Genomic DNA, 15,446 nt, shown 5'->3' on the forward strand with positions numbered 1-15,446 from the left:
CAGAATCCATCAGCATCTAGCTTGGAAACTCTGTCTCTGATTATTGTGTTTTCACACATGGAGGGGAAAGAGGCAAGGCTATCATTGTGTGTAAATCATTCAAAAGCTCATAACTGTGCTGAGTGAAACCTAAATTAGCTTTATTTACAATTTACCTAGTATTGATTTCCTAGAGTGTTTAACCTCTCAAACAAGTTTTAACTGGACTTATAAAGTAGAAGTGTGTGTGTGTGTGTGTGTGTGTGTGTGTGTGTATCAAAATGTATACATGACCTTTGTACCATTCGGCCTGTAAAACACATGCTAAGGTGTGTGTGTGAGTGCATGCATGTGTGCATGTGTGCATGTGTGAGAATGTCTGGAACTTCAGTTTCTGTACTTGAGTCATAATTTGAATCCCGCCGGCCAGCTCCATTCTAACCTCTACCTTAGTGAAGTTAGTAAACTAGAGAGACTCATTCTATTACAGCAAAGTTCTGAAAATTAAGCACGACACACATTTGCTTTGAATGTTACCCTAAGAGACAATACATGGTGATTGCCTTTAACTAGAAGACATTTCACAAACAGCTTGAAAGGTTTGTTAGTTACTGGACAGCACACAGAGCCAAAGGTAGCATTATGAAGCAAGCTCCAATAAGACAGCTCTTAGGAACTGCAAGAAAGCTATGAAAATTAAGATTTTTATGTACAGAATGCCATAAACAGTACAGAAAGTCATATGTAAATATATCTATTTTCTGTACTGCACTTGTCATAAATATCTCTTGGTACCATTCTTTTCATTTTCTTTTTTGCTTTAAGGGAGCTAAAAAAAATCTGTAGTTGTATAAGTAAAGCTTAAAGCAATACACTGTAACCTCAATTTCATAGATAATTAAATGGTAGTTTAACATCCTAGTCAAACACATTAACATTTAAAGAACAATTATGACACTTGCTAGATGAAAACTTTGTTATATTTGCATTTAGTACTGTGCAGTTCTTAATATTCCTTCCCAGAAGGTACAGGCCCCAAACACCTAGAAATAGTCATAGTGAGTGAACCTCACCATTCCACCCCCTTTCTCTAAGTAGGGTTACATTACCTTACGGCGTCTGCATATTAATACTCACTTTGCAAAACTCAAAGCTATACCCTACTAACGTACCAGTAATAAGTGATCCGAATGTCCAGTTTTCAGAGACTTTATTCCTAGTTCGCAAAACTTCTCAGCATACTGCACTTATTCACAGGAAAGGCTAACAAAGCAGCTTTTACATGTTACCAGGACGAAATCTCCAAATTAGTATTAAACCCAAGATCACCCGCGAACCACTCAACTTTCCAGCAAATACAACTGTCATTCCATCTTCATTGCTTGAGCTCAGATTCCAAACAGAAACCACATTCAAATAAGCCTGAACATTTACTTGAGCAATCAGAAGGTTGTATAATTGCATCATGTTGCTCAGACTCCTTTTTGTGCCCTCTTTTGATATCACTATGATTAGTCTAATATTATGAAGCAGTTGTTTGTACAAGTTATCACATGCCATTGAAAGGCTACTTTATAACCACACCCTTGGTGTGAATGTAAGTGCTATTTAACTTTTCGACATGCTTTTATTTCTCCTTAAAATGCACACTGTGAAGTAAAATGACTTTCCATATGGGTTATAGATATGAAAAGCTAAATCTCTAAAACTTCCATCCAAAAATATGTGTCCACTGATATTTGTTATTAATAGGAAGAACAATAGAAATAATCACAAGCAAACTCTGTCCTTGGAATAATATCCCAATTAGTCACATATCAAAATTTCCAATATCTTATTTAGAAAAGAACAATTTTTCCTTATCACTTAAAGGGCTCTACTCTTTTGCCAATTTTAACTCTAACAGCAAAATTTAAATGTGAAATAAAACACTTAACAGAACCAATTGAGACCATTCATTAAATTTACATTTTAAGTCATTCTCATGGTTTGTAGCAATTCAAACTAATACAAGAATTAATAGGAGAACTGTCATTTAGTTACAAAAAGATTTTTAAAAAAATTTAAAGTCTTCAGAGGTATTATCTTTCATCACTGTGATTATATTAGAATCAAATAATTCTGACACTAACAGTATTATTTAGTTTTAGTAACAATTTAGCTTATATGCCATAGACTAATTATAATTTTAGATAGCTCACTAAAATTTCTTTTTTAAAATATTTATTTATTTATTATGTATACAACAGACCCCATTATGGATGGTTGTGAGCCACCATGTGGTTGCTGGGAATTGAACTCAGGACCTTTGGAAGAGCAGGCAATGCCTTTAACCTCTGAGCCATCTCTCCAGCCCCTCACTAAAATTTCTTACAGTACATTAAATACTTCACCTACTGAAGTTAACATTGCAGTTTTATTATAAATTGTTTTCCTGAGGAGCTGAAAGGCTGACATCTGTCCCAGAAACTGTAGCCTCGGTGCTGTGCTTATGCTGGATAGCTGCAGCTCAACACAAGCACATGTTAATGTGCAGAACTGTAAAAAAGATCCTTTTTTCCTTAACACTAATGTCTTGTTCTGTGCAAATTCAGGTTTTTCAAACATATCCTTCTAAAAATTACAATCAAGAATGGCCAGGAGCAGAAGTTCCTTTTAGGAGCCACCCTTAGGACTTCTCTTTTTCTAAAACTCAACAAATAGAATTCCAATCGGAACACATAGGGTAAGATTAGTAACTGTAATTTACAAAGTACTAAGTATAATTGTCTAATGGAAAAAATTCTAGGGTACTAAAAATAAAGTCTTGTGTTAAAAGACATTCCTCTTCATATTATGTACTTTGCTAAGATTTGTTTATATATACACCCTCTCTCTCTCCCTCTCCCCCTCTCTCTCTCTCTCTCTCTCTCTCTGTGTGTGTGTTTTGTGTGCACGCGCGTGCGTGCACACGCACATGTACAAAGGCCTACGAATAAATGACAGTGGATAATTGACAGCATAGGCGTCCTGGGGATTTAACTCAGGTCATAGACTGAGGTTTGTGGTCATGTTTCCTTATATACTGAACCATCTCATGGACCCACATTTCTTAACCCATTAAAAATGTGCAAATGATTTCACCTCATTCATAGTTTGATAATGATTGAAGGGTGATGGCTTCTGTGAATCGCCAAACAAGCTAAAACCATTTATGAATTTCTGCCTATACCTTTATGTATTCAAATAGGTCTGCCTCTTGTATTCCTTTAAAAGCCAAGGATAAAATTTTGAGTATGATTTTATTTTTATTTATGTGTAGGTATGTGCGAGTGTGTGTTTGCACACACACATATGTTCAGGTGTGCAGAGAGGCCAGGAGAGAGCACTGAATCACCTGGAGTTGAAGTTGTGAGCTGGAATATAGACAGTTATGAACGGGAAACCAAAGTGAATTCTTTTGCAAGAGCAACCAGCACCATTAAATGTTGACACAACTGTCCCGTTCTCCATTTTTAAAATTTATTTCATAAAAATACTATTGAAAAAGATGAACAATTCTTAATATTTGTTGAGTACTGTGATTTTTATATGTCATTTCCAAAGATGATGGTATTTTTGAGATATTTTTGATATTATAGTAATGTGTGATTTATTAACAATCCAAGTTAAAGTTTTCATGCATTTACATTTATGTAAAAATGAGTCTGTACCAATTTTAAAATCTATAAAGCTAAAAATTAACACCAGCTTAAATTTTGATACTTGAGTCCGGAGAGATGGCTCAGAGATTAATAGCACGGGCTGTTCTATTGAGAATCCTCATTCAATTGCTGGCCATCGGTAACTCCGGTTCATGGCCCCTGGCGCCCTCTTCTGACCTCTGTGGACACTGCATGCATGTAGTGAATGCGTAAGCACAGGCTAAGGTAAAACACCCACACTAAAACCTGACAAACGTTGTTAAGCGATTCTTGTGTGCTAGAATTTTAAATGGACAAAGTGAATTTCTACATTAACTTTCTTGGTATCGAAAAGATTTTCAACATTCATTTTGCAAACACTAGTTCATATGAGTCAATACTAAAACACAATAACCTCTCACAGGATAACTGAGTTCACTTTGATGTGCTACCATATTTCATAGTTGAACGAATTGAAATCCCTGCTTCCTCTTTACATGGCAACATAGTTATGGTATGGCTGGTAAATGACATACCGGAAAGTTGTCAGATATAATGTAACTTAACTGTTGACACCTACAGTGACTCAGGTATTGACAACAGTGTAAAGAATTCATTATCTCATGCACTGTATTTTAAGAAGTAAGAAAGAGACAAACAGCAACATAAGACAGAGAATAGAAAGTAGTAAAACGTTAAGAAGATCCTGCTAATTGAACTTCAGTAGGGAAAAATGATACAAAGTCTGAATAGAAAGACATTTTAAACATAAACTTTATCTCAAAATAGTCTATCAGGATGGTATTGGACGATTTAACATGCAATACTTGAATTTTTAAGAACTCTATGTGTTTTAAGTATACTTTCTTGCTTAGAAGCAATACAGCAAGAGAGTTAAGAAAGGGCGGGAGTACTGACTAAATCTAAAGCTGCTCATTATTCTTCATCAGCTCCGTGCTTCCTAAAATGCATCTATTCAGAGTTTCTATTTGTAAAGAGAAGAGAATCCTCAGAAAACCTCTCTTGCAATATTATCTTCACACTTGTAATACAGAAACTATAATGACTCATTCTTTGGGTCCATTACATTCTTTCCAAAATTTTTTAATTCACCACCTTACCCAGACTGTAGGTGGTATGAGAAAAACGAGCTGAACGCTACATTATTATCTCTGTTGTGTTTTAAGTTGAAGAGATAGCGTCTTCCCTTGATGATCAACCTTACTTTCAAACTTACACGAGCTACTGAGTCGACAGATTTTTACTTAACTTCTATATCATCATTGTCATAGCCACTATATGTAAAAATAAAATCCGTAAAGTTTTTTCACTCTGTACAAGTTCCCAAATCCTAGTGACTTGCCTTAAATAAAATACATTCCTGTTTGGAAGTACAACGATGGTTTTAGTTGTTCTTAGAGTGCTGTGGAATAATCCTTTTGTCCACTGCAAAGCTATGTCACGTGGGTTGGTCTAATAAGAAGCTGACCCGCCAGTGTTCTTAGATACTAACTAGTCTTTAGTATTAATGGAGACAGTCAAAGTTTGTGATTATCCGACATGAGAATCAAAACCAGTGACAAGCAAACTAACACTTGTGGAGTGAAAATACCACACTGGCTTTGGGAAAATTACACGACCATCTCGTTGGTCTAGATAACTGAAATGGAGCAGTGGCATGGGTGAGAAAAAGATTATTTACACAAAGAATTACTCAAATCTCACCGCAGTCACATGACCTCACATTTTGTTTTAGTATGCTTATTTCCAGTAGACTGCCCACAGAGTTCCAGATAGCCACTCCCAGGTGAAAACCTGCAGGCTCCAGCACACCAAAACACCTGTCCTCAACAGACTGGGCCAGCGGCTGATGGAAGAATCATTTATCAAGCTTCTCTGCTCTGCTCAAGGTCAAACAGCTGCCAGGAAGAAATGAGGTTTTAGAACAGTACTCTTCCTTAATAGGAACCCTTGATCCTTTGGCCAAGGCCTGCAGCAGGAATTAGCCCTCTGGAATGTAGGAGAACCAGTCTTTGGAGAACGTTTATTTTATCAAAAATGACCTCTAATATTTAGCCATCCTACTCATTGTTCTAACAACACTAACATAAACTAGACTGATTTGGCAGACTTGATGCAATCTAACTTTGATAAACTCAGCTCCTTGGCATAGTCTCTTTACAATGTTTGCCCTATTTGAAGGACTTAAACTAGGCAGAGACCATCCATGATTGGACACCTGCTTAATTTTTTTCCTCTTCACTTCCTTTACAAATCTCAGGAGGAATTAGTGAACAAAGTCTTTGATAAGTTAGGTATATCTTGCAAGGACTGTTATGTGTAAAATGTCTAGTAGCTTTAATGCCTATCATAATATCTTTGCTAGTAAATACACTCAACTGAACAGAACGGGAGGTCAAAACCACATCCTCTCGGTTATGTGGTGTGACTTTCTGAGAAGCTAGGATAATATATAGGCAATGATCAACTAAACACCCTTTTAATACGGAAAGTTCAAATCATTACTTATGATATATATTCAAGTAAAAACATTGCACCAGAATGATTCAACCCAGAATATTAAGGAACATTAACCTTCAAAACTATTCTCTCTCTTTCCATTGGCTTGTCTTTGCCCCTCCCACAGCTGTCTGTTGCTCCCTTGAAGTCACAATTAGGGATCGAACCTAGAGCTTCATATACATTGTGCAATCACACTACCATAGAGTTTTATCTCAATACTACGTATCATAAATCTTAACCTATAAGAACAGGAAATGACTGAGCTGGTGTCTTATGCTATCTATTAAATAATAACTTGTGAAAATATAATTACTATCTTTTGTTACTATTTAAAGACAGTTAAGAAAATGTGGAATTTTAAAATTACAAATTGGTAAACATGGAACTTCAGGCATATTTCTATCCATTTTACCACTCTAGCCTACCAGTATTATAAATGATGAATGAACTATATTATAATTAATACAACAGAAAGTAAGAAAATTTTCAGCTTTCACTTTTATATCAATTCAATCTAATTAAGATTAATGCCATACTTGCTTAAATTTTACTTTGTACAACTTAACACTCAAACTCTTTCTGTCATAATTTAGGAGGAAAGAGAGCAGGCAATAAGCTTTGGCATTTATGGCAGAACTTAGATAAAAAGAGCAGTTGACTAGAGGCCTGCCTTAGTCAGCTCTTACAATCTTGTTACAATAATTATTGTATATTCCATTAGTCAGGTAGAAAACAAAAAGCAACAAAACGCCATTTGCTTCTTGTACCTTTGAAATAATTTAATTCCTTGGACTCTAAATGTCTTTTATTATCCAGGTGCATAAATTACACATGTTTTACAATTGAGGGCAGCATATTTGTAGAAAACATAACATAATGGGCTCTGCTATGATTCAAAATTGTTCCCAGGAGCCAGAGTTAATGCAGTTAAGAAATATCTAGAGGCATAGAAAAGAGAAATGTATCATGATAATAACATTTTTCTCACCTTGAAGTCATTTAATTTCTGGTTCACTTTTGATCTTCTTATATCATTATTTCGATGCCCCCAAACTACATTCATGGGCTCTTTAAAACTGTCCAGGAAATGTAGCAGAGAGGGAAAAAGTGGCTTATTTTTAGAATGAATGATTAAGAAATAGGCCTAAAAGCAGTCCGTGTAGCCTAAAGTGCTATCGTCTCTCAGCCTTCAGCATAGAAAGAGGCAAAGGTAATTACGCTGTATGAACATTTCTTTGTCATTCGGCACCTGGATTTTCAACCCCAGATTGTGACGTCTCAGTCACATGGAAAGAACCTGGTTTTTGTTGCTGTTGTCGTTGTTGCATGGGCGATTTAACGAGAAACCAGGTCTAGATTTAGCTGCGTGGCCCCATAGCTGCGTCCACAGGTGGCTATATTTAAACTAAGGAGCTCTCTCCAAGATCACTGTGTCATGAAAGCCTCTGTTGCATGCTGAGGGCAAAGAGGACAGAACACAGACTACATGATCAAAATCTGGGCCTGCCTTACAGCACCTGAGGCAGTCCAACGTAAGTCTAAGGCTCTGTTTCTACACAGTATAAGTACTCTGTATGCACAGTCGGTCATCAGTAAAAACAGGCCGCTGAGTTCCTGTACCACAAAGCGGTTTTGAATAGGGTCCTTAGGGGAGGGCCTACCACTTACCAAGTGAGTGACTGACAAGAGGGTCAGGTTTCCAATCTCTTGAAGACTTAGATGTCCAGGAAATAAAGGACCTTAGTACTCAAATTTTGGGTTGTTATGAAAATATGAGATAATGCACAACACCCTTAGTTGTGTGATAAATACATAGTGAATGATATATTTTGTTTATCATGAATTATGCTCTGGAACACAACCAGACTATTCCTCTATAGGTAGAGTGGTCAACTGTTTTTCCAAAATCTGTTGCAATTTTAGCACTCACAGTGTTGCATAATCCTTGGAAAATTGGAGTCTTTAGTTGTGAGATAATTTTATATACAGTCATCAAAACAAAGGCAAATTGATGAGCTTACTGGCCTCTATGATCAGTCAGTCCTCTTGCATATTTTCTCAGGGAGCAATCATTCAAACTACATGAATTCTCTATTATAGATTATAGAAGAGGGTCTGCAGCTTATAGCTACGGGATTTCTTTTTACAGTAAATATGTCTTTCATTTTCAGCTTCTAACATGACTGAACATTCTTAAATTCCTTCTAGGCTGTGCGGGTGACTATTAGTGGTTACACTGGTTCAAACCCTAGACGAAAAACACATCATCCTGGCTGCTGAGTCTTGCTGGGTGAACTTTCCTATTTGTCTCTTGTGTTGATTCCAGTTCCATGGTCTGTTTTGTGAAGCATAGATACATCATTCCTCAAAGACTTGGATGAGTGTAACACCCACCTATGAAAACTTTAATATTTGATATGGTTTAAATGTGGATTCTGCATACAAACTTTCTTTTGTATTACATGGAGATTTTCTAGTAGCCAACCTGGCTTTTGGTTGATAAGAATGTAATCTGGACCTCTAATTAAATGTTCTTCTAAGTAATTGTTGGTCTGTATCTTTTGGAAAATGAATGAGACTCATTTCCAATATAAAATCCAAATGATTTGGAGCTGGAGACATGGCTCGGAGGTTGAGAGCACTTGCTGTTCTTTCAAAGGACCCATGTTCAGTTCCCAGCACCTGTGGCAGTTGGCTCACAACAGTCTGAGCTGACAACTCCAGCTCCCAAGGAAACTGATAACCCCAAGGATACCTGCACCCATGTGAACACCATACATAACTAAAAATTATAAAAATAAATCTTAACAAAACAAATAAAAGATTTAAAGAAACATTCAAAGGAGTCTACCACACTGTTAACCTTCCAAATCAAGTAATATTCTTCTGAATCTAAGAAAAGAACACACTGGTTATTTTTGTACTATTGAATAAAAGGTTGCTTCTGATACCTAAGATAGGGATACATGGTAGTCATGAGCTTATTAAAACCTAAGGCAACAGCTTACTCATTTCATTGAAGAGCCTTTTCCTTTAGTTACTATTTGTTCCTAGTATGTCAAACAGTATTTGCTCAGATGTGCACTTTATGTGTCTGACATATAATTCCATTCTCTGTCATTTCAGACTAAACAGAATTGAATATAATCTCCCATTCTGAGGTTCGCAACATATGCTAGGAATATTAAGATTTATGTGTGTCTATGAGTGTGTGCATTTACACAAAGAGTTCAGGTGAGAGAACTGTGCCCCTGAAACTAGACTTATAAGAGATTTTGAGCTGCTTGATGTGAGTGCTAGGAAGTGAACACAGGCCCTTTTCAAGACCAAGAAGTAGTCTTAACCATTGAGACTTCTTTCCAGTGCCAAGGACAGAGATCTTTTGACTAAGGATAAAGCTGTTAACAGGACTAGTGCTGAGAGTTACTAAAATAAGCAATTCAATTCAAACTGCTTTTAACTATCTGATAAATACACCTATCAAATTACATGGTTAAAGTATTTTTAAGACACTACTATTCTGATTTATGAACTTATATTCAAAAATTTAATAACCAGGCCAGATATAATTCTGAAATATAATTGATGTGGGAGTACAAAAGATGGAAGCCAGAAACTCAGTTCAAATTTAAGTGAAAAGTTCAAAAATAATTTTTGATTAAAAAGTCATAGTAAATGTCAGAGACTTCCCATGAGAATGGGTTGGATGAATTCTGCTTCCCATGTCTCTCTGGTAGACAGGATGAATAACAAAACAATCTCGAAACCCAGACCACTAATATAGGTCACTGCTCTAAACACGCATGAGTACAGTGAAGTTTAGAAAGTTCATGAAGTTCATGCTATCAAGACAACAAAGTGTAGGGACTTTCCATTCTGCACAGTCGATGTTAGCCAGAGAGGATACTGGGAAATCATAATCAAATCCTCTATCTGTGAGAGCAAGAAAATAGAATCAACCCAAGGAAACTCAGCAAGAAATAAAGAATATGTCACGAATTCCTATAATAAAATAAAAACTTAGCATGTAAGATATACATTGCTAGTTTATAGAAATGTTTTAGTTATCAATGTAGATAAATGAATTTTGCATCAAGCTATGTTTAGTTTTAAGATGTTTTCCTCCTTGATCTATACTTTGTGACTATGAAAGAACTGACAAGTGACACAATCCCTCTAGCGAAATGACTATCAAATTATTTTGATCATTATACTAATGGATGCATAGCTCTTACATATCATAAAAGATACAGTATGAATGATTAAAAGTTACATGAATATTTACCTTTAGTAGAAGAGTTATATTTTTCTTGTTCTTCAATGAATTAAATGCACATAATGATGGAAACAAAAGAAAGAAATCAGCAAATTTATAGTTAGACATGGAAATGTGAATTAAGAAAATGGTATGAATACTAAAATGCATAACACATAAGGTGACATGGTAAACTGCATGATAAACCATGAGGAAGTTTTACATATGGCATTGAAATTAATTCAAAAATGAAAACAGCAATTCAAAGATTTAAACAAAACAAAAATATCGAGAAAATAACTCGCTTGATATTCCCAATGCATATGCTACAATACATCTTCTTGACTTTTAAGAACTGTATAGTTTGGCAACAGTTTTACTAAAACATTACAATTTAAACCCACCACTGTCTCACACTATTGAAAGCATACTTCATCTACATAGAAACTTTAATTGTATAATTGCCATTTCCTATGATTTAAAACTCCATGTGAACAAATCCCTTTTCCTCTATTGAGTAGAAAGCATATAACCTATGGCATGAAAACACTTCTGTAGCATTTCTGTGTGAAAAAATACATATATATATATATATATATATATCCCAATATAAGAATCTTTTTTCCTCAAATTTATAGTAAATACCTCAAGACAAAATTACTAACAATTTACTAACAATTTTTACAGATTGCATATATTAGATATTTCATAGAACTATACTTCCCTCTTTGCTGTTACATTATTTACTGAAAAATAACTGGCTGTCCCATCGGAAGGGAGGTGTCAGGATGGTCTCATGTGTCAAGCAGTACATGTGATGTCTACACAGACCCACAGGCTTGCCTTTAACTTTATGAATGATTGTTACATGCTTCATTAAGAGGCCTCAATGAAGCCGAACTACCTGACCTGTTCAGACAAATCACACGTTTAAACCATCACTCACAGCTGCCTTCATCTTTACTCTATGTAAAATGATACTATGTTACATTCAATACTGCCATGTAATCAAAAAATTTCAAGGAACTCTCTACTTTCAATTTTTACATATTAAGACTAAAGTATACACTATATTTTAATCTGTATTTATGTCAAAGTATATACTATAATCATCTATTTTTCTGGATGCCTACTTTTATATACCCAGATTTCACATATTGTGTTCATAGTTATATTTCTTAAGGGAAATTTTAAAATAATTTTCAAATACTCAATAAATATATCTTTTAAAATGACAGTCTTTACAATTGGAAAATCTGTTTATAGTACATAAGATACAATAAATACCACTGATAAAAATTTTTAAAATATCCATCAAATCAAATTATCCTTGTAGTCACCCTAAAACAGTAATATAGATAATTGTATACAGAAAATGTATTAATAGATTAATTTATGATTATATCAAGAAATTGTATCTGTCTAGGAAACTAATCCACTGAAAGTACTTTGTTCTTACCAATCAGTTGTTTATTAACTGAATTACTTTTAAAAACATTAAGTCATCCCTTTCTAAGAGATTAAACAAAAGCAAAAGTCAAGTGAGCTTAAGCAGTCACAAATAAATTTCAGCTGATGTTAATTCCCACATGAAATTTGTTAGACTGCTGTCTAACAAATTCATCAAAAAGGAAATTAATGACATACTTATATCACCTCAAGAACAATGAAATTCATCATAAATAAAATGCATTAAGTATTGTCTAGCCCACAATCAAATCACTTCAGAAACCCATTAGGGACAAATGTGTCGCGTGAACTGTTCAGTATGAAAACACCCCTAAAAAGATGGCAGGAGACCCTGCTACCATTTACCATAAGCCCCAAGCCATGTCCCAATTCCATGAAGTGCACCTCAGAATGCTTAGATTAGATAGTACATCATGACTGTCCCATTTACAGGCTTGTCTATCTCAGAATCTTCAACGACAAGCCGTGTTTACTAAAGTATTTGCCATAATTAATATCACAGTAACTCCAGCAGGGTCATTCCCACTCATCCCATTCTTCCCACCTCAATCCAATCCTTACACATGGTTGTTTTCACTGAAAGACAGCTGCGAATACGAGTATCATAAAGAGTAGATATTAACAATGGAACATAAATTTAGAAAATAAACAGGTAGTCCAATTGACCTTGCAGAAACAGTACTATAGTGTCGCAGGGAGTGTTTTACTTGCAACTGGAGGAAATGCAAAGAATTTCAGAAACACATGACTTGCTGAGTTTCAGTGTGACCAGCAACACTGGATTTCTAGTGAAGCATCCAAATTTACAGTTTGTTCAGTTGTGCAACAAGAGTTCATCAATGAGTAAGTTAAAACGCCGTCATCTATTTGTTAAAAAAATCAAACTTTTGACAGAAGCATTGTTAGTATAAGTATCGTTCAAATAACATTACTTTTCCCTCAATCATCTCAAAACAGCGCCGATTAGAAATGTGGATTCTACCATCGAAATCTGGTGTTTTAGAAAGAATTTTCATCAAGACTGCCTTTTGCTAATTGACTAAATGTATACATTTACCTCATCCTTGACCACTAAAGCATGCTGTACCCACAAGAAACATCATTTTAAAAACAGAAATCTGGCTGTTTGTATATCTTTTATGGTACCCTTTGCAGTATTGTATTAGTAAGTCAACACCACTTATTCATGCTAACATTCCTATTATCAAGTATTTTGCATGATAAAACAGGCCACTTCGATCCATGAAGCCATGCAATCTGTGGGGAAATGCGAGTTTTACAGCAGCAGCAACTAACAGTGTTGGAGAAGTACACAGGAAGCAAACCATCAGGCTATTTCATGGGGATGCAGAGTAGCTATGGATGTTTTACTATGTTATTGTTCTTGAACCACAGCCCTGAACAAGAAAAAAATTCAGTAATTCGTTTACTCACTGCTAATATATGCATTAGAAAATCCTAATGTCATTGACCTACTAAGAAACGGGTCAGGAGAAATAGTATTTTAGTCCAGCATTTCAAACATTTAACACATACCCTTTAATCTTGGTTTCTATTGTCAGAACAAATCTCCCCTTCCCCAAACACATACATGGACATTCTTTTAGGAAAACAACCCATGTATATTTAATGTAAGAAACCCAGACAATGTGGCTCATATCAAAATGACAAATACATGTTCTGAGTAATTTTTACCACCAAACTATTTAAAACTCAAGATATGATTAATGAAGTTAAAATGGAGAACACTCAATGATCATATTTAACTTTAATTTTTTTTTAAAAAAAAGGATAACGTAAGCCCTTTTTCAGCACATAAAACAGCAGTCAGTACTGAGGTTTTCAGAGTGTATATCACCTAGATTTATGACTTTGCAGAATTGTTCAGCATTCATCTAAATTCAGTCACTCACTCACTCACTCAACAAACGCTGATTGCTGTGTGGCATGGACCACTGAAACTAAGTGCCAGGGTAAAATTCTAAGAAACTTAATGCTTAGGATTAGAGAGTTGTTTATGAACAAAACCGTGTCATTTCATAAAAGGGAGTGGCAAGAGGAGAAGTTTATCAACTCCAGGTGTTTGGACAAAGATCTCTCTTTTTGGATACCTTGTTCTATACTGCCGCTTCGAACTGGCACCTGTGGAAGCTGTCTTCCCCGGCGACTGCTGAAGGATGTGTCTGCTGGCGGAGACCGCGTCGGGCTTCCTTGTCGGTGCGTTCTGTAGGCAAACAGCAAAGGCGGGTGAAATTCCAGTACAGTCCGGCCTTTTCCAGTCTTTACTAAAACAGGCAGAAAACACCTAACTGGGTTATTGGAAGCCAACTCCAATACTGTAAATGACACATGTAAAAGAGCTACTATATGAGGCTGAAGGAGGCACGTACACATTCTACAGAGTGGCTTCTTGAATTAAGCAGAATGTGATTGACTTTCTCTGAGGCTTGCTTTCTTAAAGACATCCATTGTGTTAGTACCATGACAGAAATGACCACAGCCTCTGGATCTTAAACTCTATAAACACGTATGTAAAGAATTATAAAGGCATGTGGCCAGACAGCTGCAGCTACACTCACACACGCTTTAGAGTCATGTATAATAATAAGTTCTCGATGCACAGCCAGATGTGAGTTACCAAGAAGCTGTGCATTCTTTTTCAATAGAAACAAGCAACAACCCTTGAAAAGGATTTCAAATAACCTTGGACACATGCTACAGGATATCCTGATGTGAGGATTAACGTTGGGAATGAGAATATGTGAGGCATGCAGATACTCATTCCCACCCAGATAAAGCTGACCTCCACCGGCTGGCATTGGCTTTGTAACTGAGGAAGTATTAAACACTATATGGCTCTATAAACACATACAGAAGGTTACTTTATAAAATTCTCTGATACTCTAATGAACAAATACATATTGAATTGTGAGTGAACTCCTCATGAAGCATTTCACATGGTAAAGTATATATGATATGCCACGGACAGATGAGAGGACAGAACACAGCCAGGTTTAGTTGTCGATGGCAGTGAACTGGCAGGAACTGGAGAACTCCGCCAGCACAGTGAAGAGAGATGCCACTGCGGGAGGATGTGGGTGAGGACCGGGTCACAGGGAAAAGAGGAGGAACCATGGTGTCATAATGAGTGAAAGCTTCGAGTGCTCAGGAAGGAACAACATCACACCAACACCCAGCAGCAGGACACGAATGCTGGGCTGGACACTGAATAGCAACCTTGTCAGGAGCGGAGAAGGTGGCGCCGAGCCTCCAGGGGCAAGGTGGTGCATAGAACACAGGGTTCTGACACTAGAGTGCTCGCTCGACCGCGAGCGAGTGGGATGCTTTCCCCTAATGACTGCTTGATCAGCTGCTCTTGGGATTGCGTATCCCCTTCTAGAAAGGCATGATGGGAGAACCCTAAAACATTAGTGCCAAAAGAGATCTTCAGTCAGCAGGTTTCATTAACTTAATTCCAACACAGTTGTCCAAGGAAAACCTGGATACTCTTAAAGTGAGTTTTAAAGTACAAGAGGAACACTCATCACACAGTTATT

General features: G+C 36.2%; 1 protein-coding gene across 40 annotated transcripts in view; it reads right to left on the minus strand.

Moving 5' to 3' along the window:
* Positions 1-15,446, minus strand: part of Rims1 (regulating synaptic membrane exocytosis 1) — a 473,179-nt gene that overhangs the window by 87,210 nt on the left and 370,523 nt on the right. For 29 of the 40 annotated variants that reach the window (XM_038344177.1, XM_038344176.1, XM_038344175.1 and 26 more), the window contains one exon: positions 14,001-14,113. In XM_038344177.1, coding sequence (XP_038200105.1) covers positions 14,001-14,113 — 113 coding nt within the window. Of the gene's footprint in view, positions 1-10,449; positions 10,480-14,000; positions 14,114-15,126; positions 15,310-15,446 lie in introns of all 40 variants that reach the window. The other 11 variants (XM_042055795.1, XM_038344174.1, XM_038344172.1 and 8 more) reach the window with 2 other exon arrangements.

This window comes from Arvicola amphibius, chromosome 9 (assembly GCF_903992535.2).
Source record: "Arvicola amphibius chromosome 9, mArvAmp1.2, whole genome shotgun sequence".
NCBI classification, from domain to species: domain Eukaryota; kingdom Metazoa; phylum Chordata; class Mammalia; order Rodentia; family Cricetidae; genus Arvicola; species Arvicola amphibius.